Consider the following 27,621-nt stretch of genomic DNA (forward strand, 5'->3'; position numbering starts at 1 on the left):
GCAAGTATACGAGGTTGAGTCAAAGTGAGCCGCTGAACAAAGAAAATTCACCCCCTTTGTACAGGTCATGTTTACAGATCCTCTGGCCACTCCCCCAAAGTCACATGCCACTCAAGAAAACCCCCAATCACTCTCAGTCACAAGTTACCCCAGGTGCAATGGCAGGATGAGATCCTCCTCTGAGATAATGCGAATTCCCTAATCTTGGAGAATTGTTATGCAGACGATTTTCTAACTGAGTGATTTCCCCAAGACAATGCAGGTGTGACATTCCTCTGGCCAGAGAGCATTTCTGAATGGAAGAGATTGAACGATAGTTTAACTTTACAATAGCAAGGAGGAGTAGTAGCAAATGACTGTCTAATTGGGGTGTGGGTGATTCGCATTCTTGCATGACTGACGTCCCCACCCAAAGCTAGTACAGTTTAATCCTTTAATATTACATTTATGTCCAGAGCGACATTCCTATTTAATCTTTTAACATTATACATAGATCCATCCAGATGCCTTTTAAATGTTGAAATTTTACCAGCCTTCTCCACTTCCTCTGGCAGCTCATTCCATACACGCACCACCCTCTGCGTGAAAAAGTTGCCGCTTAGGTCTCTTTTTAAATTTTTCTACTCTCACCCTAGACCTATACCCTCTAGTTCTGGACTCCCCCACTCCAGGGAAAAGCACCACATCCACAAAAGTCTACTCCCTCCACCAGCGACGCTCAGTAGCAGCAGTCTATATATCTAAGATGCACCGCAGAAATTCACCCAAGACCTTTAGAAAGTACCGTTCATAGCTATGACCATCTCCATGTAGTAGGACAGGAGCAGCAGGTACATGGGAACACTGCCACCTGCAAGTTCCCATCCAAGCCACTCACCATCCTGACTTGGAAATAATAGCTGTTCCTTCACTGTTGCTGTAATCTGGAAAATCCTGGCATTCCTTCACTCAGGGCATTGAGTCATGTGGACTGCAGCAGTTCAAGAAGGCAGCTCGCCATCACTTTTTCAATGCCAATTAGGGACTGTCAATAAATGCTGGCCAGACAGTGATGCCCATGTCCCACAGTAAATAAAAAGAAAACTCCAGTGAATACAACCCTAATCGACTCAATGCCTCCTCATACATCATTTGGAGATGCCGGTGTTGGACCGGGGTGTACAAAGTTAAAAATCACACAACACCAGGTTAAACATCATTCCTGCCATCCCAGAAATCAATGTGGTCAACCTTTGCTGCACTGCCTCTCTAGTATGAATATCCTTCTTCAAATAAGAAGACCAAAACTGAGCACACTTTTCCAGATGTGGCCTTACGAACACCTCCTATAATTGCAGCAAGATATCCTCTTTATACTTTAACATTTTATGTTTGTTCTTTCATTTTGGCATAACTTTTTATTTCAACATGCAATTATATCTGAAATTATAATTACTAAATATGTTTGATTTTCTGGCTGTATTTTCCCCCACAGATTGGGGATCCCACCACTGCAGATCTTATTTCGGACAGTCTGGGAAGCAAAGTTTGCTGCCTTCTCCATAAATGCCAGCAACCAATTTGCCTGTAGCCGAGAGCTTAACAATATTATGTTCCAGCCACTTCTCCATTCTGATGGTGGAGTGATTCCTCACCCATTTAATGGCCTCCATGCAGCAGGCAAGGAATCAGCAGACCCAGAGGTTCCAGGCTGTTAAGAGTTGCTGTCACAATAAATAGCAAATCAGTGCTTCCCCTCTATGTTGGAATATAGATTTAAGGTCACAGCCAGATTGATTTTTATTGAATGATAGAGCAGGCTAAAGGGGTGAATGTGTTCCTATTTATTTTATGTTCTTAAAGTCTAGCCCATAATGTTAAAAGTTGTTTCTTTGACATTTGTGTCTAAGCTTTATCATTATGCAAGTTTCAATTTTGGCATATGTAAGTGAGAAAGGTTACCTAGTTTTAGGCTAAAAATAAATTCAGTGCCAGTGAACTTCAGAATGCTAATTAACCACAAAGTACTTTAATTGATCAAATTCACTGGAGACAATTTTGGAGAAAGAAAATAGATAATGTTTTACAGAAGTGAGAAAGATTGAAGTTTTTTTGGGTTTGCAGCTTCATAAAGGAGGGATGAAGATAATTATTGCACTTGACCTTTTTGATTCTCTGCAGGAAATGTCTTCGTTATTTTTATTAGTCTACTAGAATGTCAGTGATTTTAAATGAGTGATTTGGAATTGGCTAACATAACAATGTCTACACCTGGCTTCAGATTCAGCCTAATCTGATGAATGAATGAAAAAAAATGGGAGTTTTTAAATGGATACCTCTCCACAATTTCATCTGCCCCTAATTGAACATTCATTGACCCTAAATTGACAAAATAATATTATGAGGGCATAAGGAAGTTCTGTTCAGGGAAACAAAGTTACAGTGTTTTTCTGAAGTTGGAAATTAAACCCACTGATAATGCACGATAGAAAACTGCTCTTTTATTGCACCAGTGCCATTACATGCCCCAAAACAAATGAGATCGGAAAAGGTTGCAGGGGGAAATATCTTGGGTGGTTTCCAGGGACGCGGTTGGATTTAATGATTTGAATGGTGACAGATTAGTCATGGCTCACATCAACTTGATAGGGTTCCCCATGGTAGGCTCATTCATAAAGTCAGGGAGATTTGGTTATCTGGATTCAGAATTGGCTAGCTGACAAGAAGTCAGAGAGTGGTTGTAGATAGAAAGTATTCTGCCTGGAGGACAGTGTTGAATGGGGTCCTGCAGGGCTCTGTTCTTGGGCCTTTGCTCTTTGTAGTTTTATAAATGACTTGGATGAGGAGGTTGAGGGTGGGTTAGAAAATTTGCAGATGACTCAAAGGTTGGAGGTGTCGTTGATAGTATTGAGGGCATGGTGGCTCAGTGATTAGCATTGCTGCCTCACAGTAGCAGAGTCCCAAGTTCGATTCCAGCCTCTGGCGACTGTCTGTGTGGAGTTTGCACATTCTCCTCGTGTCTGCGTGGGTTTCCTCCAGGTGCTCCGGTTTCTTCCCACAGTCCAAAGATGTGCAGGTCAGGTGAATTGGCCATGCTAAATTGAGCATAGTATTCGGTGCATTAGTTAGTGGGAAGTGGGTCTGGATGGGTTACTCTTCAGAGGGTCGGTGTGGACTGGTTGGGCTGAAGGGCCTGTTTCCACACTGTAGGTAATCTAATCTATCTAATCTAATCTATTGCAGGCTGCAGCGTGACATAGACAGGATGCAGAGCTGGGCTGAGAAATGACAGATGGAGTTCAACCTGGATAAATGTGAAGTGATGCATTTTGGAAGGTCGAACTCGAATGCTGAATATAGGATTAAAGACAGAATTCTTGGCTGTGTGGAGGAACAGAGGGATCTGGGTGTGCAAGTACATAGATCCCTCAAAGTTGCCACTCAAGTGGATATGGTTAAGAAAGCATATGGTGTTTTGGCTTTCATTAACAGGGATTGAGTTTAAGAACTGCGACGTTTTGCTGCAGCTCTAGAAGTCCTTGGTCAGACCACACTTGGAATATTGTGTCCAGTTCTGGTCGCCCTACTATGGGAAAGATACAGAGGTTTTGGAGAGGGTACAAAGAAGGTTTACCAGGATGCTGCCTGGACTGGAGGGCTTGCCTTATGAAGAAAAGTTGAATAAGCTTGGACTTTTCTCTCTGGAGAGAAGGAGGAAGAGAGGAGACCTGATCTAGGTGTACAAAATAATGAGAGGAATAGATAGACTCAATAGTCAGAGACTTTTCCCCAGGGCAGGATTGACTGGTACGAGAAGTCATAGTTTGAAGATATTAGGAGGATGGTATAAAGGAGATGTCAGAGATAGATTCTTTATGCAGAGAATTGTGAATGCATGGAATGCATTGCCAGCTGTGGTGGTGGAAGCAGAGTCATTGGGGACATTTAAGCGACTGCTGGACATGCACATGGATAGCAGTGAGTTGAGGGGTGCATAAGTAAAGTTACTATATTTTACATTAGGATTAAATCTCAGCACAACATCGTGGGCCAAAGGGCCTGTTCTGTGCTGTACTTTTCTATGTCCTATGTTCTATCAACTCTCACCTCCCAGCTTGTCTCAACTCCTAGCAATTTGCCTATGGGCTCAGGTCCACAACAGATGTCATTTCTGTAGCCCTACACTCATCGGTGGAACATCTGGATAAAAAGGACACCTATATCAGGCTACCACTTTTTAATGCAGCTCCACCTTCTAGATTACGGCATACAATCAGCAAACTCCATGACTTAGTCTCTGCTCCGTCTTCTGCAACTAGATCCTCAACTTCCTTGACCCATAGACCACAATCAGTGAAGATAGACAACAGCACCACTGTCATGATAATCCCTAACACTGGCACCCTGTAAGAGTGCGTGCTCAACCCCCTACTGTATTCCGTGTGACTGTGTGGCCAAATGTTGTCCAAATTCCATCTACAAGTTCGCTGATGACATCACCATTGTAGGCCGGATATCAAACAATGACGAGACAGAATTCAGTAAGGAAATAGAATACTTAATGTCGTGTTTCAAAGATAATCGCTCCCTCAATGTCAGCAGAACTAAAGAGTCTATCATCAGCTTCAGGAAGAAAGGAGGAAGACATGTCTCTATCTACATCGATGGAGCTGAGGTGGAGAGGGTCGAGAGCATCCAGTTCCTAATAGTGACGATAATCAACAATCTGTCTCGACTTCCCACGTATGTGCGTCAGGTCAAGAAAGCGCAACAATGTCTCTTTTTTTCCTCAGGAAACGTAGAAAATTTTGTGTCTGTAAGGACCCTCACCAACCTTTACAGATGCACCAGAGAAAGCATACTGTTGGGGTGCATGACAGTCTGGTACTGCAACTGATGTGCCCAAGACCATAAGAGACTGCAGAAAGTTGAGTATAGAGCCTAGACCATCATGAAACCCAACCTCCATCAAATTGTTGCCCTGGAAAGGCCGACTGAATGGACTTCTCTAATTTCAAATTTAATGCTGATCTTGTTTTTGTGGACCTTCCGCACAGCTGTAATCTTGTATACCTTGCTCTATCTAAACACCCTATGATCTGTATGTCATTGTATGCTATTGTCTATCTGTACTGCTTGCAAAATAAAACTTTTCACTGGTACTTGGGTACAGGTGACAATAATAAATTACATCAAATCACTGACAAAAGGCGAGTTTGAGGAAGTATTCCAATGTTCCATCAAATATGACCTTTCACTTCCACCTAATATGGTAGAAATTGAAACTGCCATTAGATACATGAAGAATTGAAAAGCTGCAGAATATTTGTTATTCCAGTGGAGATTTTCAAATTTGAAGGACCAGAGCTTGCCTGTCATCTCCATCAACTGTTCCTGAAAATCAGAGACAGAGAAGTCCCTGCTGATCTCTGGCATGCTGCCATCACCACCGTCAAGAATGGAGACAAAATCGAATGTGGGAACTGCCAAAGAATCTTCCAATTCCCCATTGCTGAGAAGATCTTTACCTGAATCCTCACTGGTCCCTTTCCACCAGTCTTTGAGGAAATACAGGTACTCAATCCTTTATCCGAAACGTTTGGGACCAGCTGGTTTACGGAATTCAGAAATTTTTGAATTTCGGAATAAGTGACAGTTCAACGGTGAAATTTAAAAAAAAAAACTAACAGCAGACTCACTGAGTAACAGATCCTGACACAGAATTGAGGCCTGCCAGTGCTGGGCCACGCCCACCCATGTCGCATCTGAGTGACACTCATTGAGTGGGTGTGGAGTTGGGTTAACGTTTTGCTTGCCAAACAAGCTTGTTAATGAGATAAAAACTTCACAAAAAATCCTTCAGATTTTTGACTCAGTCAGTTGGGAAGCAGACTGAAGAATTGATTTCAACCTCCAGACTGGCATCCTTTTACCAACCTGTCCCAGGTCAAGTTCTGGTTCATCTCTCCATTAAGATCAATGGAGAAATCTTCCCAAACGTGGGACATTTCCTCCATCTGGGAGATGACTACTTATCTAATTCTGACATTGATTAGATTAGATTAGATTAGATTATTTACAGTGTGGAAACAGGCCCTTCGGTCCAACAACGGTCCACACTGACCCTCCGAAGAGCAACCCACCCAGACCCATTCCCCTACTGAGAATGCTGCCTTAGAATGAGACTATTCAACAATCGTGACATCCGTGTTGATACCAAAATCCTTATGTATAAGTCAGTCATCCTTCTCACTCTTCCTTATGGCTGTCGAACTTGGACTGTGTATAGACAGGACTCTTGAAGTTCCATCAGTGCTTCTTGAGATGGATTCTCTACATCAGCTGGGAGGACAGGCTCATTAGCTGCTTCAAGGACATTGAAGTTAATAGTACCAATATCAAAGCCATGATCATTCAAAACTAACTTCTCTGGGCCAGCCGTGTGCTTAGGATGCCTGAGTTCCAACTGCTAAAAACAAATCATCTTTGCTCAGCTCAAGGAAGCCTTGTGAATTAGAGGGGGCGAAAGGAAGAGTTTTGAAGACTCCCTGCAGACTTCACTCCAAGATATGCAACATAGATGTCAACCTGTGTGAGACACTCGTTCAGAAGAAACTGACTGACAGGAAGCTTCTGTATCAAGGGATGCAATTCTACGAGAACATCTATTGGCAAGAGAATGCACAGGAAAGGAATTGGAGAAAAGAATATCAGTGATCTCCAGGGGTCACCATGCCTCTCACGAAGCATGGGGTTGAGAAAATGGCACCCTCATGGTTACCTTTATTGTGATTTGTGTTGTATGTTTATAAAGAAAGGTTGAGTTTCTAATTCATTTCTTTGTCCTGTATATTTGTGTACAGAGTTTTATCTGGGTGACTTCCCCCGTCATAGCCATATATCATAGAATCACAGAATTGGTACAGAATAGAAGGAACCATTTAGTTCATTGTGCCTGCACCAACTCTCAAACCAACACCGTTAGTACCATTCTCCCGTCGTCCCTTTTCATCCTTTTTAGGTAACAGGTTTAATTCTTTTTTTTGAACCTACCATAATGTCTTTCAAAACATCCCAGACCACAACAACTTGCTATGGGGTAAGCTTTTCTCCTTTTGCTTTTGCTTCATTTCCCAATAATTTTAATCTGTGCCTTTTCATCCTCAAACATTTCATCAGATTTAGATTTAGATTACTTACAGTGTGGAAACAGGCCCTTCGGCCCAACAAGTCCACACCGACCCGCCGAAGCGTAACCCACCCAGACCCCTTCCCCTACATTTACCCCTTCACCTAACACTACGGGCAATTTAGCATGGCCAATTCGCCTAACCTGCACATTTTTGGATTGTGGGAGGAAACCCACGCAGACACGGGGAGAATGTGCAAACTCCACACACAGAGTCGCCTGAGGCGGGTCTCTGGAGCTATGAGCTGAAACTTTATTGCTGGAACAGCACAGCAGGTCAGGCAGCATCTAGGGAACAGAAGATTCGACGTTTCGGGCACATGCCCTTCTTCCCTAGATGCTGCCTGACCTGTTGTGCTGTTCCAGCAATAAAGTTTCAGCTTTGATCTCCAGCGTCTGCAGACCTCACTTTCTCCTCTGGAGCTATGAGGCAGCATTGCTAACCACTGTGCCACCGTGCTGCCCATCAGTGCCAACAGGTTATTCCATTTATCTGCTGTCCAGACCCCTCATGATTTCGAAGACCTCCATCAAATCTTTGAGGGAAAACTATTCTGACCTCTCCAATCTATCTTCATCATGGAGGTTTCTCAATGGTCGGAGCATTGCGTATAGGAATGGCGAGACCATATTGCGGCTGTACAGGACATTGGTTAGGCCATTTTTGGAATAATGCGTGCACTCCTGATCTCCTTGCTATAAGAAGGATGTTGTGAAACTTGAAAGGGTTCAGAAAAGATTTACAAGAATGTTGCCAGGGTTGGAGGATTTGAGCTATAGGGAGAGGCTGAATAGGTTGGGGCTGTTTTCCCTGGAGTGTCGGAAGCTGAGAGGTCACCTTATAAAATCATGAGGGGCATGGATAGGGGTAGGGGAGTGTAGAACTAGATGGCATAGTTTCGGATGAGAGTTGTAAAATGAATCTAAAGGGCAACTTCTTCATGTAGAGGGTGGTGCATGTATGGAATGAGCTGCCAGAAGAAGTGGTGGAGGCTGGTACAATTGCAACATTTAGAAGGCATCTGGATGGGTATATGAATTGAAAGGCTTTGGAGGGATATGGGCCATTGCTGGCTATTGGGACTAGATTAGATTAGGATATCTGGTCGGTGTGGATGAGTTGGATTGAAGGGTCTGTTTCCATGGTGTACATCTCTGACTTGATTTAAATTGAACTCCAAGTTACTATTATAACCAAAATTACCAAGCTGACTTCCAAACTTTTGGTAGATGCAGAGACTACCAAGTGAAAATTGCTTAAGGGACATGCATGTTACCATTATATTGAATTAAATAATTGTGCCAGTCCCGAATTCACAAGAAGCAATTAGAAGAAAATTGTTGGGTTCTGTTTTGTGTAATTTCTAAGGGTTCATTGGGTTTGACACATGAAAAGTGAGGGCATTAGACTAATGACCCAGTGTGCAAATGATTCTACAGAGCAGCAAGGATGCAGATAAAAGATGAATGGACTTCCAGATAGTTCTATGCCAGGTAATGAGAACCAGAGAATGATCAAATATCCTGACCACTACGATCTCATGAAGCGGAAGATAGGTACATCATTGAAGGTAAATAAATGAAAGTCAGCGAGATAAAATAATGTTGAGAGGGATTTAATTTATGATCTGTGACTATAAATGATTTTAGAACTTGAATGGTAATGAATAATACAAAAGCAAACTTTATCAGAAACTAATCTGAAGAATCAGGAAAGCAATACAGGTACGTAGGCCTGAATAAACAATGGGTAATTATTCAAACTTGATCAACTTAGAGGAATTCTAGGTGTCCCACCAGGGGTTATAACTATTCAGCTGTGATAAAACCAGAATGCTGGATGTAAATGTGAGAAGTAGAAAGTTTAAGCTGGATTTAAGGCTTTATATCCATCTCCAGCTTTTTGTCTTGCATTCATTAAGACAGAAACAACAGTACTAAATTTCAAAGGAAACAGCAATTAATCCTGCTTCGAGTACAATGGTCAATCAATCAGCACTTTTCTGATACAGTATAATTACTAAAATAATGGCTCACTCGCAGGAGATCCAAATACTAACCAGTATCCAGCTCAATCATAAGCTAGTCGTAGACCAATGCAGCTCTGCCAGAGTTTCCCACACCACAAGACGAAATGAATAAAATCCATGTAAACACCATAGTTTACATGAATTTGCCCAGTCTTTTCCAGGAGAGAGATTTAAAATGAAAGTCAATAAAGGCTTGATGCATTTCCTATTTGCTGAACTCAAAGTCTGGTAGATCCAAAGTGGTACAGTAGCATTATTATATACTTGGCTTCCATCAAGGCGCTCACCTTCTTTTAAAAAAATTACTTAGTTTCTATTTTACTTTACACCAGTTCAATACTCCACCCTCCCAGTGCTGATATCCATAGAAATAATAAGTTATCTTGACAACTTCTGGCAACTGTTTTAAATGTATACATAGACTGATGTAACAATAACCTGCATCACAATCAGTATTTTTATTGAAGGTACGATGTCTTTTGACAGTGCATACAGATCCTGAAAATGTGTATTTCGCTGGAAAAAGGTTTTGGCTGAATGGAAAACACTGCATCTGTGGTTAGGAATTACTTTGCAGGGTAGGCTTCGGTGAATGGAATCATATTGAACAGTCAGAACAGGGTAACAATGAAGTCGTACTTGCAAACATGGGGCTGCTAATGTTGTTGTGTTGTGAAGGATTTGATGTCTGAGAATCAAATGGAGATGCAGTTATGCAATTAGGCATCAAATTAATATACAATGATAATGAAGATTTTGTAGATTGGTCAAGTTAAGCTGTAGTTTAGGTCGAGAAATTAAGCTTCAGTATTTTTAGCTATCTTCTCGTGTGGATGTGTCTGGCAATGCTATAATTATTGCTGTACCTGCTTCTTGTTCAGCAGTTACTGTTGTGATGCAAGTGCTTCCATGCTGCTGTGTGGTGGATTTTCCAGGATGTTAACTCTGTGAAGAAGCAATAATATATGTCTCATCTGAATTGAATGTTGGAAGGAATGGTGTTCCCATGATATGCTACTCTTGTCCTTTGTGGGGGAGGGGGTGATCTTTTGGGGGAAACTGGTAACCATGGATAATGTTGTTCCTCTTGGAGATCCCGTCTGCTTGAGAATTAATGTTTCAATACTTGTGGTAAATTATATGGTAAGTAGAAAATCTTGTATTTTGCCACAGGTTAAACATCCTTTGCATGGTTAATGACAAGACAACTTTGCGACTGTGCTGCAAGATTAAATGGAGTTAATGATATTAAGATTCTTTTGCTTTGTATTTCAACCCCTTTATCGTGGTATTGACTTCTATTCTATTCTTTATTGTATTCTTTGGTCCTTTGACCAGAAATTCATATTTCAACACTTCAATGTGCTTCTGGTCTGTTGGATACAATTGATGGCAATCATAAACATTTCAAACCAAATCTGAGATTGAAATATGTACATAATCTCATCCACAAAACTGACAACTGTTATTGAGAAGGTTTTAATAGCCTTTTGCTTCTAATATTGTTGAAGAAGTACCTGATCATTTGCAACTGTAAGGCACTGTCATGCCCAAATTGAACATTTTGTTTTCTGTTTTCTTTCTTTCACTCTTGAATTCCACATTGATTAGTCTCTATTATGGTATTGAAATCTATGCATACTCAGCCCCTCTGATACTGAAACTGATTAAAGCACGTGGCAGCTGTGCAGTAGAACTAAGAAGATATTAAATTCAATCCCAGTTTGTTCTGAGTTAATTAATTCTCATTCAAATGATGGTAAGAATTTTGCATTGCTGCTGTACTGGGAAGGGGCGTACCAGTAAAGGTTTATTTTTGTGATGGTTATCTTGTGACCCAAGCATATATATTAGCATTTTAGGTATGATGTTTCTGTGGTGAAATGGTCTGTCAACATTCTGCCTCAGTATGTGCATGAATGTTGGCTGAGCAATATACAGCAACCATGAATCTGTATGACCTGGAAAAGGCTTTACACCTTTAGCACAGTAAGAGATGAGACAAAAGATCTAATTTACTCAAATACCACTTTAACATTTTTGTTTAACCTGTGCTAAACAGTATAACATAATACCACTTGTTGGGAAAGTCGTCAGTCTTGGAGTCAGAATTGGGGTTCAATGACAGAGTTTATTACGCAAGGAGATATCGAAGCTTCGGGGAGAGAAAGACACCAACAGTACAGGAGTCAGCTGAGAGTCTTCTCTTGACCTGGAGCACACGTCGAGAAATTTTTATACATCTTGGGTTACAGTAGGTCAGTGATGAGATTATGGTCTTTGTACATGGTTTGTTTATAGTAATCGTTACAAAATCCTTGATAATTTTGTTACAGTCTTTGTCAGTCCCAATGCAGCCTTTGTTAATTTCTGTGTGGTCATTGTCAGTTCCAGTGTAGACAGTGTCTGTTTAATGCCTGCACGGAAATCCATTGCTGTAGGGGACCCCGGGTATAACGGGATAGACCTGAACCCGTTGGCTATGTCTAAAACTGTAAAATCTTGTGCTCGGGGGCCAAGCCGTTTAAAATGGTGGAGGGGTCTGCTACAATGGGATACAATTTGGTGGGGGGCGGGGTGGGGGGAACCTTATTTAGTCCTATATAATCAATGGTGAGCTGTAGCTCCCGTCAGGCTTTATTACTGGCCACATTGGGGAATTAGTTGTCCTTGCGGTTTCTTTTAGGATTCCCTGCTCCACTCGTTCTTACACTACCTTTACAGCTGCTTGTTATGCTTCGGGTTTTATTGGGTATTGTCGGTGGGGGTAATGCTCCGGTCTGGGAGCCCTTGTGTTAACTAGACCTGTATCTAACTTTGTTCCTGCCCATGCTGTGGGGACGAAGGTGAAGACGGTGCTGAATCCCCCCTTTTCAAGGCCCCAGTCCCTTCTAGTGAGTGTAGCCACTTCAATAGATTTGAAGTGACTTGTAAGTTTCCCAATCTCAGTCTCCCGACCGTTCTGTCTGGGCCAAATCAATTTCCCTTTTGCACAGTCAATTAAAACATTATAATCTTTCATGAGATCATTGACCATTGTGGTGCCCATGTTATTTTAGCATACATAAAATCTGATGGGATATTTCTATGTGGGTGGTTTCACCCACGCCAGGTAAGCTGGTGTTTTATCCCTTCCTACCCCAGTTAAATGAATCATTTTGTTTGTGTGGGGTAAGGATAAGTTTGTGATGGATATAGCAGCTCCTGTGTCCCCTAGCATCTCACATTTCCTCCTTCCTATTACTGCGGGTACATGAATTCTCCCTTCTCCCTTACCCTCACGAATGGGGGCTGCTGGTTATCAGCTCTGCTGTCCTCAGGACTCCTGTGGTGTTTGGGGGTGCCCCATGCTTTTCCCAGCACACTGCTTCTGTGTGTCCTGTTCTTTTGCAGTGGCTGCAGCATTTTACATTGTTCTCTGCTCCAACTCTTGTATTCTGTCCTCTAGCTCTTTAACTTGCACCTGGTCCTTTCTCCACCTACTCATGGAGGCACTCACTTGTTCAATTAGGTTTGCTATATGATTATCTGAACGAGGTGGGCGGGCACTATTTAGTGCAGATAATTGATTATTTGGTTAATTGATTCAATGCCTTTCCTCTGGGGCTTGGAGTTTTCTGTGAAGTCTGCTCCCCATTCAGGAGACGAGGCAGCAGCACACCGTGCGTGAACCTGCCGCCCCCAACCCCATATGCTTCCACTACGCCCCCCCCAATCCCGTCTGCCCGCCCTCTCCAACCCTGTCCGCCCCCACCCTGTTCCCAACCCTGTCCCCCAACCCTGTCCCCTCCCTCCCACCCTGTCCCCCACATCCTTTTGACTTGACTTTACTCTCATTGGTAAAGGGGAAAGGTCACCGGAGATTTTTAGATTTTTGTGAGCAGCTTTATTTGAGGTCGGAAGCGTACATGCTTGCTTCACAGATGGCCCCAAATTCCAGATCGGCCTTTTGTTTCCTGCTTGGAAATTCATTTACAATATAAGTGATTTCTAATATCCCATTTGCTCAACAGTGATGTTATTGGACTACCCATTCATCTTTTGGAAATAAATGCATTAGAGTATCTATATTTCTTTTTTTTTCTCCACCAACTTGAATTCTTTCACTGAAGCAAGTATATTTATTCAGCATACTCCCTGCCCATCTGGGATGACACTGCACTTTTCCAAATTAAACATCATTTGACAGTTACAAATTCAGTTCACTTGAAATTGAAAATTTTTGTGAGACAGTTAAGCCTCATCTGCAATTCTGACTGCTGTACAAATCTTTGTATCTTTCACAAACTTGTAGATCAGGTCTTCATTACCTTCACCCACATACACTTTATTTTTATTTATAATGTATAATGGTGCCAATTGTTTGTTCTATTAATGTGAGACAGGAGGTCATCTGTTAGCATATAAATGTGCCACAAACACTACCCTTCTTGCAAACTAAAGGCTTTTCGTCATGCAATCTAGCTAAGGGAGCTTACTCGAGTAAGCTGATAGTCACAACAGCAAAATAGTTAAAATTGTCTGACTGAAGAAAGAAAATGGCTCTTTGACTTTTGCTTTAGAAGTAGATTTGACATTTATTCATCAAAAATGAAAAATAGAACTAATTTTAGGAGCAAATTACTGCAGGTGCTGGAATCTATACTGAAAACAACAAATGATGGAGATCACAGTGCGTCAGACAGCATCCATGGAGAAACAGCAAGTCCAGATGATTCTTCATCAGAGCTGAAGTGAAGTATGGAGGGGAAAACATTTATGCTATAGTTTGGGGGTGGTGGTGTGGAGGTATGGGTGTAGGGTGTTCATGGAGAAAAGATATTGATAGTTCAGATTAAGTAATTGGAATTTGAGAATGGCAGACCGATTAATGTGTCTCCTGCCTGACCTGAAAGGACAGGCAGTCCCACTGGGATTGGGGGAGGGGAGTGAGGACATGGTGACAGAATGTAACAAGCTAAAGAGAGGGAAGAAATGGAAGTTGGTTCACAATTTGAAAGTGTTGAAGTCAATATTAAGTCCAGGAGGCTTAAAGTGCCTTGTCTGTCCACCTGTTTGCGCTGATTCAACCTAATATCATTAAAGTATTTTCTTTGACTCTAAATTATTTACTAAGCTGTATGTTAAAAACATTAGAATAGTATAGCATACTAAATTCTAAAATTCTTGACTTGTTACTTCTATCAGCTCTGTCCTTGAAGATAAATCTAGTTTCCTGACAAGTCTAGTTTCCTTCGGAGAGTTGGATTTAATTAGCATAACTTAAAATCTTGTGAGAGTGAAACAGAGAGGCTGGTAACTCATAAATTTTAAGTTTTCAATTTAAGTTAGTAATGAAAATGTAAGAAATAGTCATGCCACATCCCCTCTTCACCATTCTTTCCATCTCACTATGTATGTGACCCTATTAACCAAAGTGCAAATAAATTTCTTATTCAACTGTTTTCACTTATGGTAGTTATAAAATGGAGGTTGACCTCCCTCTGAGAACTAAAACTGAAACATCCAAAGAGGAGCACCTCGCCCTGTAACCTGTAAAAGGAGTGTGAAAAGTGGTATAACCTGTTTTTTCTCTTTTCACAACTTCTAGCGGTTAAATAAAATAAATCCCTGACACTCACTTTAAAATCAACAAGTGGCAATTTATTTATCTAACTGTAACAGTGACAAATTAACTAAACTATTTACAAATTGAATAAATCCTTTCTTACTACTATTAATTTTTACCGAATAAAACAGGATTCTAATGATATGATGTTCCAATAAAGTCCCACTTGTGTGTTTAAAGAAAATTTAGTCTCTTGAAATTACAGCCATATTACGTGCCTTCCAGAATATTCTGTGCCTTCCCTGTTGTTTCTTCTATCAGGAATGCCTTCTCCATTGTTGGTATCATTGTTATTTAGATGGTGCTTTCTCTAAAACGTAGATGAGGCTGTGAGAGCTAGCAATTCTCTGGAGAGCTGAGCGCCATTAGCTCGGGAGGATGGCAGTTTGCTCTAGGATCTTTGTCTACCTGTCTCCTTTTATATCCTTGATAACCTATCATTATATCTTACAATAGGATTGGTTCTATGTTGTCAAACCATCAGATTTAAATTTAATCGTTTTTTTGGTATCTGGGTACTTGCTTCAAATTGATTGGCTAAATTTGAAAGCCTGCTGTATGGCCTGCTAACTGTACGGCCTTTCTATATAATTGTTTCAATTCGGGTGCTCTGTGTACTTGCAAACTTCCAAGTTGTTGTTCACAGACATTCATTTCAAATCTCTCAGTACAGAAAAAACACATGATCTTTGAAAGGGACCATGCAATGCTTTCCCCATTTTACAATTTTGCAAAGACCAAATTCTAACTTCCTGACACCCAGTACAATTATTCTACCCAACTTCGCAGCACTGTATGTTGCTGTTATGATACTATTAAGCATTTAATTCTAGAAGTTTACACTTAAAAATAATTTGGTACTGCTACTAAATTTTTTTTTTGCTTTCTGGATTGGAATTTACTATTTCCAATTACAAATTACAAGTTGTAATTTCCAAATTACTGTTAAGGTATTTTGTGTTACCAATTACAAGTTGGATAAGTTAATTTACGTATCCAGAGAATCTACTTTTAGTTGGATGCAGTCGTTGGAGCGTAAACCCCTGACCGGAGACACAAACTCAGGAGGCAGGCAGGATTCAGGCAAGTGGCATACTTTATTCTTATTCAAGCAACAACTAGTTAATGTGTTAGGTTCTTTTCCTGAGGTTTCACACAGGAGATGCAATTCTGACACACCAACATCTGCAAACAGTTAAAGTTTATTAAAGTCTGTACAAGTTAGGTGACTCCCTGTGACCCAGTTCGGAGGCATGTGAAGTCGAGTCAAAAGAGGCCATGAATAAAGGAAACATATCCCCTTTATACAGGTCAGTTGGTAATGCCCACAGGTACTCTGGCCACACCCCGCTACTTCCGGAATGTTCAGCTTCTTGGCGAAAGACAGCACAGTTTAACCTTTTCACATTGCATTAATGTCCAGAGAGATAATACAATTTAATCTTTTAACATTACATTCCACTCTTATCATTTCATGATAACCAACGAGATGTCACCACCAGCTTTCATAAGACTCTGAGAGCCAGTATTTAAGCAAGTTATTGACACACAACATGCAATGATTGTGCAGGATCCTCCCAGGTGGAATAAAGTTCACCAGTATAGTTCTTAAATCCACAGTCCTTCGTGACCACTCCATCCCCTACCAATGTGAGTGGAAACAAGCCAGTTATCCAAGATCTACTTCAGTAAAGTCCAACCTGAAAACAAAATCCAGTCTGACCTTCTGCATCACTCCATGGAGAAATATGAATTCTTGGATAAGGGCAGTAGTACTTAACAAAACGGACGAGACTTCCATCCTTCCAGTGATGCTTCAGATAGAGGATACCAGCGCATCTGAGTGTGAAGCCGCAGAGTGGGTGAAGGCAGCATTCTGTGATGCTTCTATTCCTGCTCTGCTGTCAATTGTAAGCAAAACAACTGGCTGTTTTGATGTTAGCTTGATCAATGAACCATCATATCCCTTAAATGATCGAAAGAGAAGGTAAAGCTCACATGGTTTAATGTCCATAGGAAGGCCACTGATTAAAAAAAACGTACAGACCCCCTCTTCACTGTTGTTAGTTTCTTCACGTTTCGTGCTCATGACGAGGGAGCTGATTGAATCCTTTGGATCAGATTGTGGAGGAATGGGCGATGGTCCGAAGGCATGCTTCACCTGTCAGTGGAGAAACTCTAGAGATGATGTTAGCTGGTTAGGTGAATTGGCCATGCTAAATTGCCGGTAGTGTTAGGTGAAGAGGTAAATGTAGGGGAATGGGTCTGGGTGGTATGCGCTTCGGTGTGGACTTGTTGGGCCGAAGGGCCTGTTTCCACACTAAGTAATCTAATCTAATCTGAAGCTTCCCTTGCAGTCAATGCACTTCTCTGTCAGGATTTGAGTGGACCGACTCCACTTTGTCCCCCTTTTCCCGGTGACACAATGTTGCCCTAAAAGTACTTCTCAGGGGAGGTGTAAAGGATAAAGGCGATAACTTTTAAGAAATACCAAATTCTGTTCAGACGTTTTTCTTTGAAGTTCCAGGTTTCTAACTTGTTTTTATGCTCCGGAGCCTCAAATCTCATCTCTGTAGGACTTTAAACTCCTTTTTCCAGGGGACTATAACCTCTTTCTCACTTTACTTCTCATGGGAACTCGAACCCTTTTTCTTACTCTATATGTCTGGGGTCTCAAATCCCAATTGAAACCCAGGAGGCTCGGACCCCAATTAAAACGCAGGGGACTTCTTACCCCAATTAAACCCAGCCTCATGCAAAGCGACTCGTTAGTGTGCAAGCGTGCAAGTTACCTCAAAGATTCCGTCACCACCGAGTCCCAGGAGACGAGGGGTCCAATGAGTGCTAAGTTTAGAGTGAGAGATCAAGGTGAACCTTACCTTATGGGCTTACCTGTCTCATGCAACCAACACTCAGACAATCGCTTATTCAGTCCATCTGGAAGTTGCGTGTATTTGGGAATCCCACCGCTGCCACCATGTATTAGGTTCTTTCCTGGGGTTTCACACATGAGATGCAATTCGCACTCACCAACTTCTGCAAACAGAGTTTATTAGAGCCTGGATAAGCTAGGTGACCCTCTTTGAGTCACTTTGCATGCCTGTGAAGTTGAGTCAAAGAGGTGCTGAACACAATGGAAACACCCTCCCCTTTATACAAGTTAGTTTCATATGCTCACAGGTACTCTGACCACACCCCACCCCCACCCCCATAACCACGTTATCCCAGGTACAGTGGTAGAATGAGATCTTCTTCGGAGATAATGTAAATGCCCTAATCCTGGGGAATCGTTACGTAAACAATTTCATGACTCAATGATTTCCCACAGTATGTAGGTGTGATACAATGCACTGTTCACCAAATGGTATTGGGGAATGATCACGTAAATGAATTTGATTGGCTGGGGGATGGCTATGAAAGAATTTCTGAATGGAAGGAACTGAATGAGAGTTGAATTTGATTATAGCAGTACAATAGTAGTAAATAGCTGCCAAATGATGTGTGGATTACAATGGATCACCATTTGAATTCCTGCAAGCTATCTGTGAGACAGAATGTCGCCCCCACCCACTTCCAGAATGTTCAGCTTCTTGGAGAAAGACAGCACAGTCTAACCTTTTAACATTGCATTAATGTCCAGAGAGATTATACAATTTAATCTTTTAACATTACAAATGCAGGAAGGGAGCCAAAGATCTTCCCCAAATCTGGCCTTGACATGAGATCCAGTCGTTATGTTAATCTTCATCTCAGATCAGAAGAGAGATGATACATTCTGATTTTTAAAGTAAAGTACGCCATTTTTATACATTTTGTGTTAACAATAATCACATAATGCGGTCACGGTGTCTTTCTTCTTCTATACATCCAATCCTGTGAAACATGTAGTCAATAATGAGCATTCCTATGGACAGCCTTGGGTTCCCATGGTGTTTAACAGACATTGTAATCGCCAGGCCGTTGGATCTTTCTACGCATACTATTAATTTGTATTTCAGTGTTACTGGTTATACTTCGGACCTGTCCCAGACTTACTTATCTCTAAAGAGTGCTTGAATTCTGTAATTCATTGTATTCCATGTGCTATCTCTAACAAATTCTGTTCTTCCTCTTATATTATCCACTGTTCCAATTGTATACATATAAAAAACAAAAGACAGTTGGTTTTAATTAACTACTCTAAGATTCATTGTATTAATTCCAAATATAACGTTAGTTGCATTTAGAGTTTTACAGCTACTCCCACTGTTCGCATTTTTTCACTAATAAGTTGTGAACAATCTATTTCGTTTAAGATGTGGCAGGCATTTTTTTTAGAGATGAGGAACTAACTAACTAATAGAGTAATTAAATATCTGTAGAACTTTTAACTAGAACCTATTTCTTAATATTGTGAATAACTTCAAAGAAACAACTGATTTCTACAAAATAATAGATGTTGTTTTCATAGCTGCATAATGAGTTAGGCTAGCTTTCTCATAGTCTGAGATTTACACCCCTTGTTCGAACTGGCACTGTTCACTTAATGGGACAGCATCCTTTCACTAATGAGGCTGGAATCAATCACTTGTCGTATTTTAATGAACTTGTGTCTATCCTTAAACATCCTCTTATCAAGCTGTTTTGGATGGCTGTGTTGGGTGTCCTGTTCATCTTGGAGTAGCCTTTTCAAAGATGCCATTATGTTTCACTTAATGCTGGAGCAGGCTATTTAATTCTGTTTATCCCTTGTTGGCCATTTTGTGTCTCAATGTTGGAGCAGGCTGTTTAATTCTGTTCATCCTACCAACAAGTGCAGGCTTGGGACCTACTTTTCACTCAGATATCAAGGTCCCCTCTCAACTGATAAAATCAGCCTATCTGTTATACCATTTCTCCTTAAAAACTGTGGATTTGGAAATTTAAACAAACAATGATGTTATTAGAGTAAGTTTGCACAGAGTTTTGTTTGGTTTATGAAAGTGGATGACTTGTCACAAAGTTGATTGTTACCTGTAAAAACTCTGTACCAAAGGGAACAGCAAGGGAACCAATGGTGTTATTCCATGTAAGATTAAATAATGTAAATAAAATTAAACCCTTCAAACTTAATCACTACATGCATTAGAAAGCATATAGGGTGTGAAAGCAGATTGCCAAATATTTTTGTTGTGTAATCAAATCGCGGATACTAGGTCAAAAGTGGGGGGTGGGGGGGGTGGGTGATCAAAAGATAACGGTTACCAGAGAAAGTTTTTAAGAGGAGATTGAGATGGCAAATGAGAAGAATTCAAGGAAAGTATTCCACAAGTTGGGACTAGGAAACTGAATGCATCAATACCAGTGTTGAGAGTCAAAAGGGGCATGCATAATTGGTCAGAGCTAGATGACAGGGAGAAAGTAGGGCCCCTCAGTATTTACTGTGGAAAAGGATATGGAAGATCTCGACTGTCGGGAAATAGATGGTGACACCTTGCAAAATATCCAAATTACAGAGGAGGAAGTGCTGGATATCTTGAAACGCATAAAGGTGGATAAATCCCCAGGACCTGACTGTTGGAGAGGCTGAACTAAGTTGCAGACAGAGAAAGGGAAGATTGTAAAGCTGTGTATTCATCAGTGTGAATTAAATCTGAGTTTTTGACAGCCCCTTGAAGACTTTGGCGTAGGATTGCTGTATAGATCAATGCTTTGAGAAGAGGACTAGGTTACTTTTAGAATGAAGAGTTAGTGTTGTCTCGGATCAGATGTGTGGAGAAAACCCTGAAGAGGTTGCTTGAAGCTGTGTACATTGAAGCTCATGAGTACAATAGCTCCAGGAAGAAGCTAACTGCAGTACCGGTCTGAGTTGAAGTCACGAGTGGCATAAGTCTACTCAGGTGTTAGATACAGAACTTCTGATGTGAATATTTTGAGTGGTATTTTCGGTACTGCACCAAAGGTGTGATTTGGCTAGAATACACAAAAGCTGTTTTGTTTATTTACAATTCATAAAGGAGTGTATTAGAATTGTACTTTTACTATGTATTTCAGTATCTTTGAGTTTGTATTATAAGTAGATGGTTTGGTTTTTATTCTACTTAATCTTTTCCTTTGTTAATAAATGTTGTTAAAACAGAATCTGCAGCATTGTGTAGTGATGTTTCAGTCATAGATCCCTTTGTTAAAACCAAAACAAATCAAACTTTGATCAGTCAAGCCAGGTTCCTTCACAGAGTCCCACTTGTCTTGTAATAACAAACAGCTCAATCATAACTATTAAGACTTAATGAGGAGAAGATAATTTCTTGCTATGAAAGAGGGAACTGGACTTTTGTGAAGCAGTTATAATGACTGAGCAACTATATAGTGCCTTTCTTACAGCTAATCCTTCATGTTGCAGTGAAGTGCTGGCCCACACATTTCTTGAAATTTTAACTAAGGTGAGCATGCTATCATCGAGTCAAACTGACATATGGAGATCCATAATTAGATCAAAATTGAATACTGAGAGATAAGTAAAGATTGTTTAACGGTGAGAGCAAGTGATTTGTAAGAAGTGGTTAAATTTAAGGAGGAGTTGTCACTAAAAGAGTAATGGTTGTATGAGGAGGTAAGAGTGACAAAAATAGAAAGAAACAAGTGCCACAAAAGGTTTTGGCATTGTACTCAAAGCTTGTAATTGCTTCAGACTCTCAACTCCTGACAGCAGCTCTGTGCTATTCTTCATGTAGTGATAAATATATGGACTGTTGGCAGTGCGGCCCAATCCGGCGGTAACTCCCCAGGACTAAGAACAGAGAGAGGACCAAGCTGGCCCCACCCTGCTGAACTGAAGAAACATAACCTGGGATTGGGTGCACCCTGTCTAGCACTGGAGAAGGACCCTAGGCCTCAGAGGCAAATGGCTGGCACCATGTGTGGTGACAGATAACAGAAAGATCCACAGATATAGCCAAGGCTGCTGTCCATGCCACCAGAGATACAAAATTTGTTGAAGTGCAATGTTGATAATCATCCACTACTCGATAAACTAGAAGAGTTTCTAACTCCATCTCTCATTACCAGTGCAGAGGATATTGTCTTCACCTGTAGTTGAGTCTGAGATTTCTGAAGACACCAGTAACCAACCTTCACAGGATGATTTTGGATACCTTTGTGTTATAACACAAGGTAAACCCTTCCGCTAATTTAAGCCAGACACACACACAAGCTCACCTCGCCTCGTAATCTGTAAAAATGAGTGACAAAGAATTACTAAACTCCACTATTGAAAGAAAAAATTAATGATTTACTTTTTAAGTATAAGAAAAAAAATTAAATAATAACTATCTACACTGTAAACTTTCTTTGTCTGATCAATTTATCTTCCTCCCATTCTACAACACTATACTGATCCGAAAAACTCCCTCAATTAAGGTTTACAAAAAATTCAAATTTAAAAACCAGTCAGCTGTGTTGATTTTCCTCTGTATCTTTCTCTGTACATTTTTTCTGGGTCTTTTCTTCGGTTTTCTGCTGCACAGGTTTCATAGCTTTCAGAGAGCGATTCTGTGGGCAGTCAGTGTTTGTTGGTGCTCTTTGCCACTCTGGCTAACTGTTCAAAATGCCCAATTTTTTTTACCCCAAAATATTGGATTGTATCATTGATTTGATGTCGTCAAAACAATAAAATTCAAAATCAATTGTGTTTTGGTATCTTGGGGCATAATTTAAACTGGCCAAATTCAAATCTGTTGTGTACCATAATAACGCAGCTCAACTATTTGTTTCACAGCCAAATGTTACATTTTTAAAATTTTCAGCACATTCTGTGCTTGTTAAGTCCTTGCCCGCTTTCACTTTCTCTTAAAGGTACAGTACACCCATAACTTCATAACATTTTGCCTGCTGTTATTAGTTAGACAGGAACTAGGATCTTGACTGCATGCAGTTGTACTTTCTCTTGGGATGACAATGAATTTCAGAAGGTGACCTCCCAACAGGTTCAACAAAGAGAAGAAATGTTCTCATGCAGAAGCTGGAAAAGAAGTGTCAGGAATGGAAATACAGCTTCTCACCTTTTCAAAATTTGGGGAAACAGAGATCCTCTTCTGTTGATGAAGTTTATTGTTGGTATCCTGGTCCAGAACGTGGTGCTAATTCATTGCCAGCTTCCAATTCAGGCTCTGATGCAGATGTGACTGAACTTTGTGTTCTTGGTTTAAAAAAGTGACCTTCTCAGATCTTTCTGCGTGCAACGTTGGTGACTTTATGCAGAAAATTCCCACGCTTCCTGGGCAAGAAGATGAAGGGGCACAGAACGATGTGATAGTTGCGAAAGGCATTATTTTAGAATACCTAACATTTGATTGCAGACAGTTGGAAGACGACAGTTGTGAGATGATGTTGGCTCATACTTTGCAATATGAAATCCGACTGGGGTTACTTCCAATCTCTGAGTCATGCAGCAGAAATATAATCATGGCAGACCTCTTTGAGGTGTGGCTGGAAGTCCTGGATTGTATGGAGGAGCTAATCCGGAAGTACTGGGAAGGGCAGATTTTAGTTAAAGAGAAGAGCACTGCCTCAGTTAAAGAGAGGAGCACTGCCTCAGAGGAATCAAGCCAGAACATATTGTTCTTGTCTCTTGAACTGCAGTTATTGCAAGTTTGAGTACCAACAAAATTTCAGCACACATCTGATTGTAAAACAAAAAATAGAGTAGCAGAGGGTAACAAGAAGAGGGAAAGATGAACTCTATTACAGTAAAATCCTGCATTATATTCATTGTTTCAAGATGACGCTGGAGCATGGTGGCATTTTGCATGTGAAAAAATGCTTTTAATTGTGTTTTTATATATGTGATAAATCTAAATCTAAGAAAGATACAGTAGATAAACCCTGTAATAATTTAATAAGTAGCTATCTTGATGTGCATGCCTGGGTTTTTGAGCTGAAATTGGTAGATTGATTATCCTCATTTACTTGTATGATCCATCTAGCTGTGTGGTCAATTTAGAATTCTAAATGGATCACAACGATGAGAAAACACACATCTTTTGAATCGATTTGATTATTCATTATGGAGATGAACGGTATTGTAGAAGAATGATGAATGGTGGTAATGCTTTTTGCAGTTTTCAGATGAGCTACATTGTTTTTTTTCAGAATGGTTGATCCAACAAAACAGTACTACAACTATTTATTCCAACTTAAGTAAAAGGTGCATTGCATTTTGCTTCACGGTTCCATAAGGAATAGGTTGCAGTACAACCTGAATAGCAGACCAAAAGCTGTGTGTTAGTTTATGTATTTTCAAATCAATCTCTGTCTCTGTTTGTCTCTCTACAAACACCTAAATCCACCAATAACTGTATACAATGTATAATTTTGTCTTATATATATTAACATTTTCATACCAAGCCATATCTGAAATCCACTGCTTAGGAATACCAAGCAGATTACAGTTATACATGCATTGTTAGATTGAGAAGGGAAATCTGCAGAGTTTGGCATGTAACACAAGGTGCAAGCACTGAATGTTTGACCTGCCAATTAGCAGAGTAAATGCTGGTTATATTATAAAAGCAGGAGATCCTGAAAATACTCAACAGGTTAGCCAGCATCTGAGAAAGAAACAGATCAGTGTTTCAGTTTGAAGACCTCTCAGCTGAATTGGAATGATAGATGAGTAATAGATTTTAAACGAGAGAAAGAGTCAGAAAAGGACACGAGAGAGCCTGTGATTGGGTAAGAGGATAGAAGCAATTAAATAAACAAAATCATTGTATGCAAGGGCATGGTCATGGGACAAGTTACACACGATGCTGCTTGAGAAAGCATGAATAGTAGAATGATCAATGGCTATCTCCCAAAGCAAAGATTGTAAAATCTGATGGCAGCACCTGAAACTGTATGATGGGTTGCAAAGTGCCTCATCAAAAGATGAGGCGTTTTCCCAAACTTGTGTTGTGTTTCATTGATCACTATAAGAGTTCTAAAAGCAGCAGATCACGATGAAGGTAACGTTGCCATAGTTCCAGAGGACTATAATGCTGCTGTCTTCGAGAAAGACAGCTCATAGTAGTTTGATCTCTGTGTCACCAGGCGAGGGGAGAGGTTGAGAAGGAGATTCCTTTGTGGTGACCTAGTGTAGGAATCGAACGTGAACTGTTGGCAACACTCTGCATCACAAACCAGCCATTACATTAGGGTAGGAGCAAGGTGGAGAGGTTTAATTATAGATGTGTTGTTATCGTGATTGTCAATGTCTTCCAGAAGTACAACACAAATGCAAATTATTGCTTTAAGTTGGATCAGTTCCTGACCTCTAGTGAATGAAGTAATCAGTTATATACTCTTGTATTTTTGTTAGTGAACTGAGGTCAAATTAATTTCTGTGAAATCTTTCCAATTTACACTTTTTAGTGAAGCATTTGTATGATATTCTATTTGGATAAGTATTTTGTACACCAAACCAGATAATATTTAGTAGCTTGTAATGTGACATTTGATTTGAATCAGATCATATGTGTAAGTTTGGAATGTAGAATTTGCTTTGTAGGCTACTGTGAAGGTTAGGAACATTTCCTGTAAAATGAATTACTGTCTACACTGTTAAAATAAATTTATTCTGAATTGCAAACCTCCTGGAGCAATGTGATGTCAGTATATTTCAAATATGGAAAACTTGATTTTCATTCTCAGTTAGAATACAATAAATTGTTCCTGTGCTTGATAATTGCTTGAGGCAATTGTCATTTATGCTGGAGTATTGGAGGCTTTTATGTCTAATATAAAATATAGTCAATTAATAGTTATTGTTATGCTGCACATTTTATGTGAATGACTAAGAATGCAGTTCCTTTTAGCAAGTAGTTCTAATTCCTGATTTAAAGGTTTTGATTTAAATTAGTTTTGTCAACTCAGTTATTAATTGTTTCAAAAAATACTTTGTAGAAAATCTGCAATGATTGTTGTAAATAAGTAATGACCAGTTCATACTGAAATATTGATAACTTTAAAAAAGATAGAAATGTCAGTTTCATTTCATGCCCTTAAACTTGAGAGTTTGGAATCGTGTTCCTGTAAAGTTTTCAGTGAGTGATTCAAAATTAAGTTTGTGTTGATTTCTTCTTGCAGTTTACTTAAAGAAGGTTCCAAGATGTACACACAGTCAAAATCAAAAAGAGCTTCAAGTTTCCATGAGTTTGCGAAAAGCACCAGTGATGCTTGGGACATTGGGGATGATGAAGAGGAAGAGTGCATGTCTTTTGCTTCCCAAAGCCTTAATTCAAAAGTTGCAATGGCAACAGCTGCTCAGGTCATTCAGAACCACAATAAATTGAAGGAACCTCCTGGAGAGAAAATGCAGCAATCTGAATCGTTTGACGAGATTAAAAGGAATGGCAAGGTGGTCAAGTCGAACAGCGAAGTACAACTGTCAGTGTCTTCAGGTAAGGATATACTTGTATTTCTGTGGGCATAGTTGGATTAATTAATGTTTTTGAGCATTGGAGATGACAATGGTTGTGAGCCTTCTATTTTATATTGCTTTTTTTTTTATTGATTACCCTTTGCCCTTCGTACGTAAACAAATACAACCCTGATACCTTGATATACAGGATTTGTTCAGGCATATTAGCCTCTTAAAAAATGTACCTAGCTGCAAATAACACAAACACATGTTCACACTTGAAAATAACTTGCAGTGTAGTAGACACCTGGGAACCAGCAGCACTTGCAAGTTGTGCATTATGGATAGCTTTGAAAGCATCAAGTCTGTTTGCAACTTAAACATGGAATGTGTAGGTAAGCACGAGGTGGCAACTGAACTGGCTTTTGTAGATGTCATTACATAATATCAATCTGGCAAATAAATCACTAATTCTGGGATCAAGTCTTGAATAGCTGTCTTCCAGGACTAGGTTTCCTTATACATTTGCACATCTACTGATACTGATGCTACATATGAAATATCCATTCTCCAAGAACCAGAATATACTGTGGTCTGCCAAGAAACATCACAATAGAATCTATTACTTTTAAAAGCCTGCCAAATATTATTGGGTATTTCTAATTTAAAACTTTATTTGGAGGTTGTGAAAGCAGTCAGGACAGAGGAAAACTTGTCAGCCTTCAAGAAGAATGTCTGAAACCCAACCAAAACCCAGAGGTTCAAGGGAATGTGTGGGGAAGAAAGTAAATCTGCAATCGGAAAATTGTCTCCTTTCTCCAGTCAGCTACTTGTGAGCTCTTAACAGCACTCTATTTATGATGTAGTACTTCAAACTGCAGCTAGTGCAGTGAAGCAGTCTGGGCATCAGTGTACACTATGTTAGGCACTATAGTCCTTCATCAGCTGCCTTCGCCCCAAGCAAGCTACTATTGGAGCAGATCCAAGGATCAGGGTATTCCTTCCTCATTGAAAGAAAGATCTCACAATGGCAATGAACAGAGAAATTCTATGAGTAGAAAATGAGCTGAAGTTGTACTTTGCTAGCAGATTTCCAGAAATGGGTGTAATTCTAAATGAGTGAAGGAAAAAACAAGAATGTTGCAGGAAGTATTACTAATCCTGGGATATTTGCCTCACTTAGTTGTACATGCACCTATTTTTAAAACAATGTTTCCTGCAAGTAGAAGGACACCTTATTCAAGTCCATTTAGATGTCCCTAATTTACAGATTTCACTATGTATACATATTTGTGATATTACCTAGAATTCTCTTTTTTCCCACAAAAATGAAATAATTTTAAGTCGAAGCACCAAACTTTAATATTAGGATATTGAAAATGTAGTGTTAAGAACTTCACTTGAAAATAATGCTTAATATTAGAACTGCAAAATTGTCTCAAATATTGACACAGTACTA

The 27,621-nt window shown here is 40.0% G+C and overlaps 1 protein-coding gene across 3 annotated transcripts in view; it reads left to right on the plus strand.

The window, feature by feature from the left end:
* The window catches only part of tbc1d22b (TBC1 domain family, member 22B), a 308,460-nt gene that overhangs the window by 14,877 nt on the left and 265,962 nt on the right, over positions 1-27,621 (plus strand). For all 3 annotated transcript variants that reach the window (XM_043716742.1, XM_043716741.1, XM_043716743.1), the window contains exon 3: positions 25,889-26,202. In XM_043716742.1, the coding sequence (XP_043572677.1) occupies positions 25,911-26,202 (292 nt within the window). In that variant the 5' untranslated portion in view covers positions 25,889-25,910. The remainder of the gene's footprint in view (positions 1-25,888; positions 26,203-27,621) is intronic.

The sequence above is a fragment of the Chiloscyllium plagiosum genome, chromosome 26 (genome assembly GCF_004010195.1).
Source record: "Chiloscyllium plagiosum isolate BGI_BamShark_2017 chromosome 26, ASM401019v2, whole genome shotgun sequence".
Lineage (NCBI taxonomy): Eukaryota > Metazoa > Chordata > Chondrichthyes > Orectolobiformes > Hemiscylliidae > Chiloscyllium > Chiloscyllium plagiosum.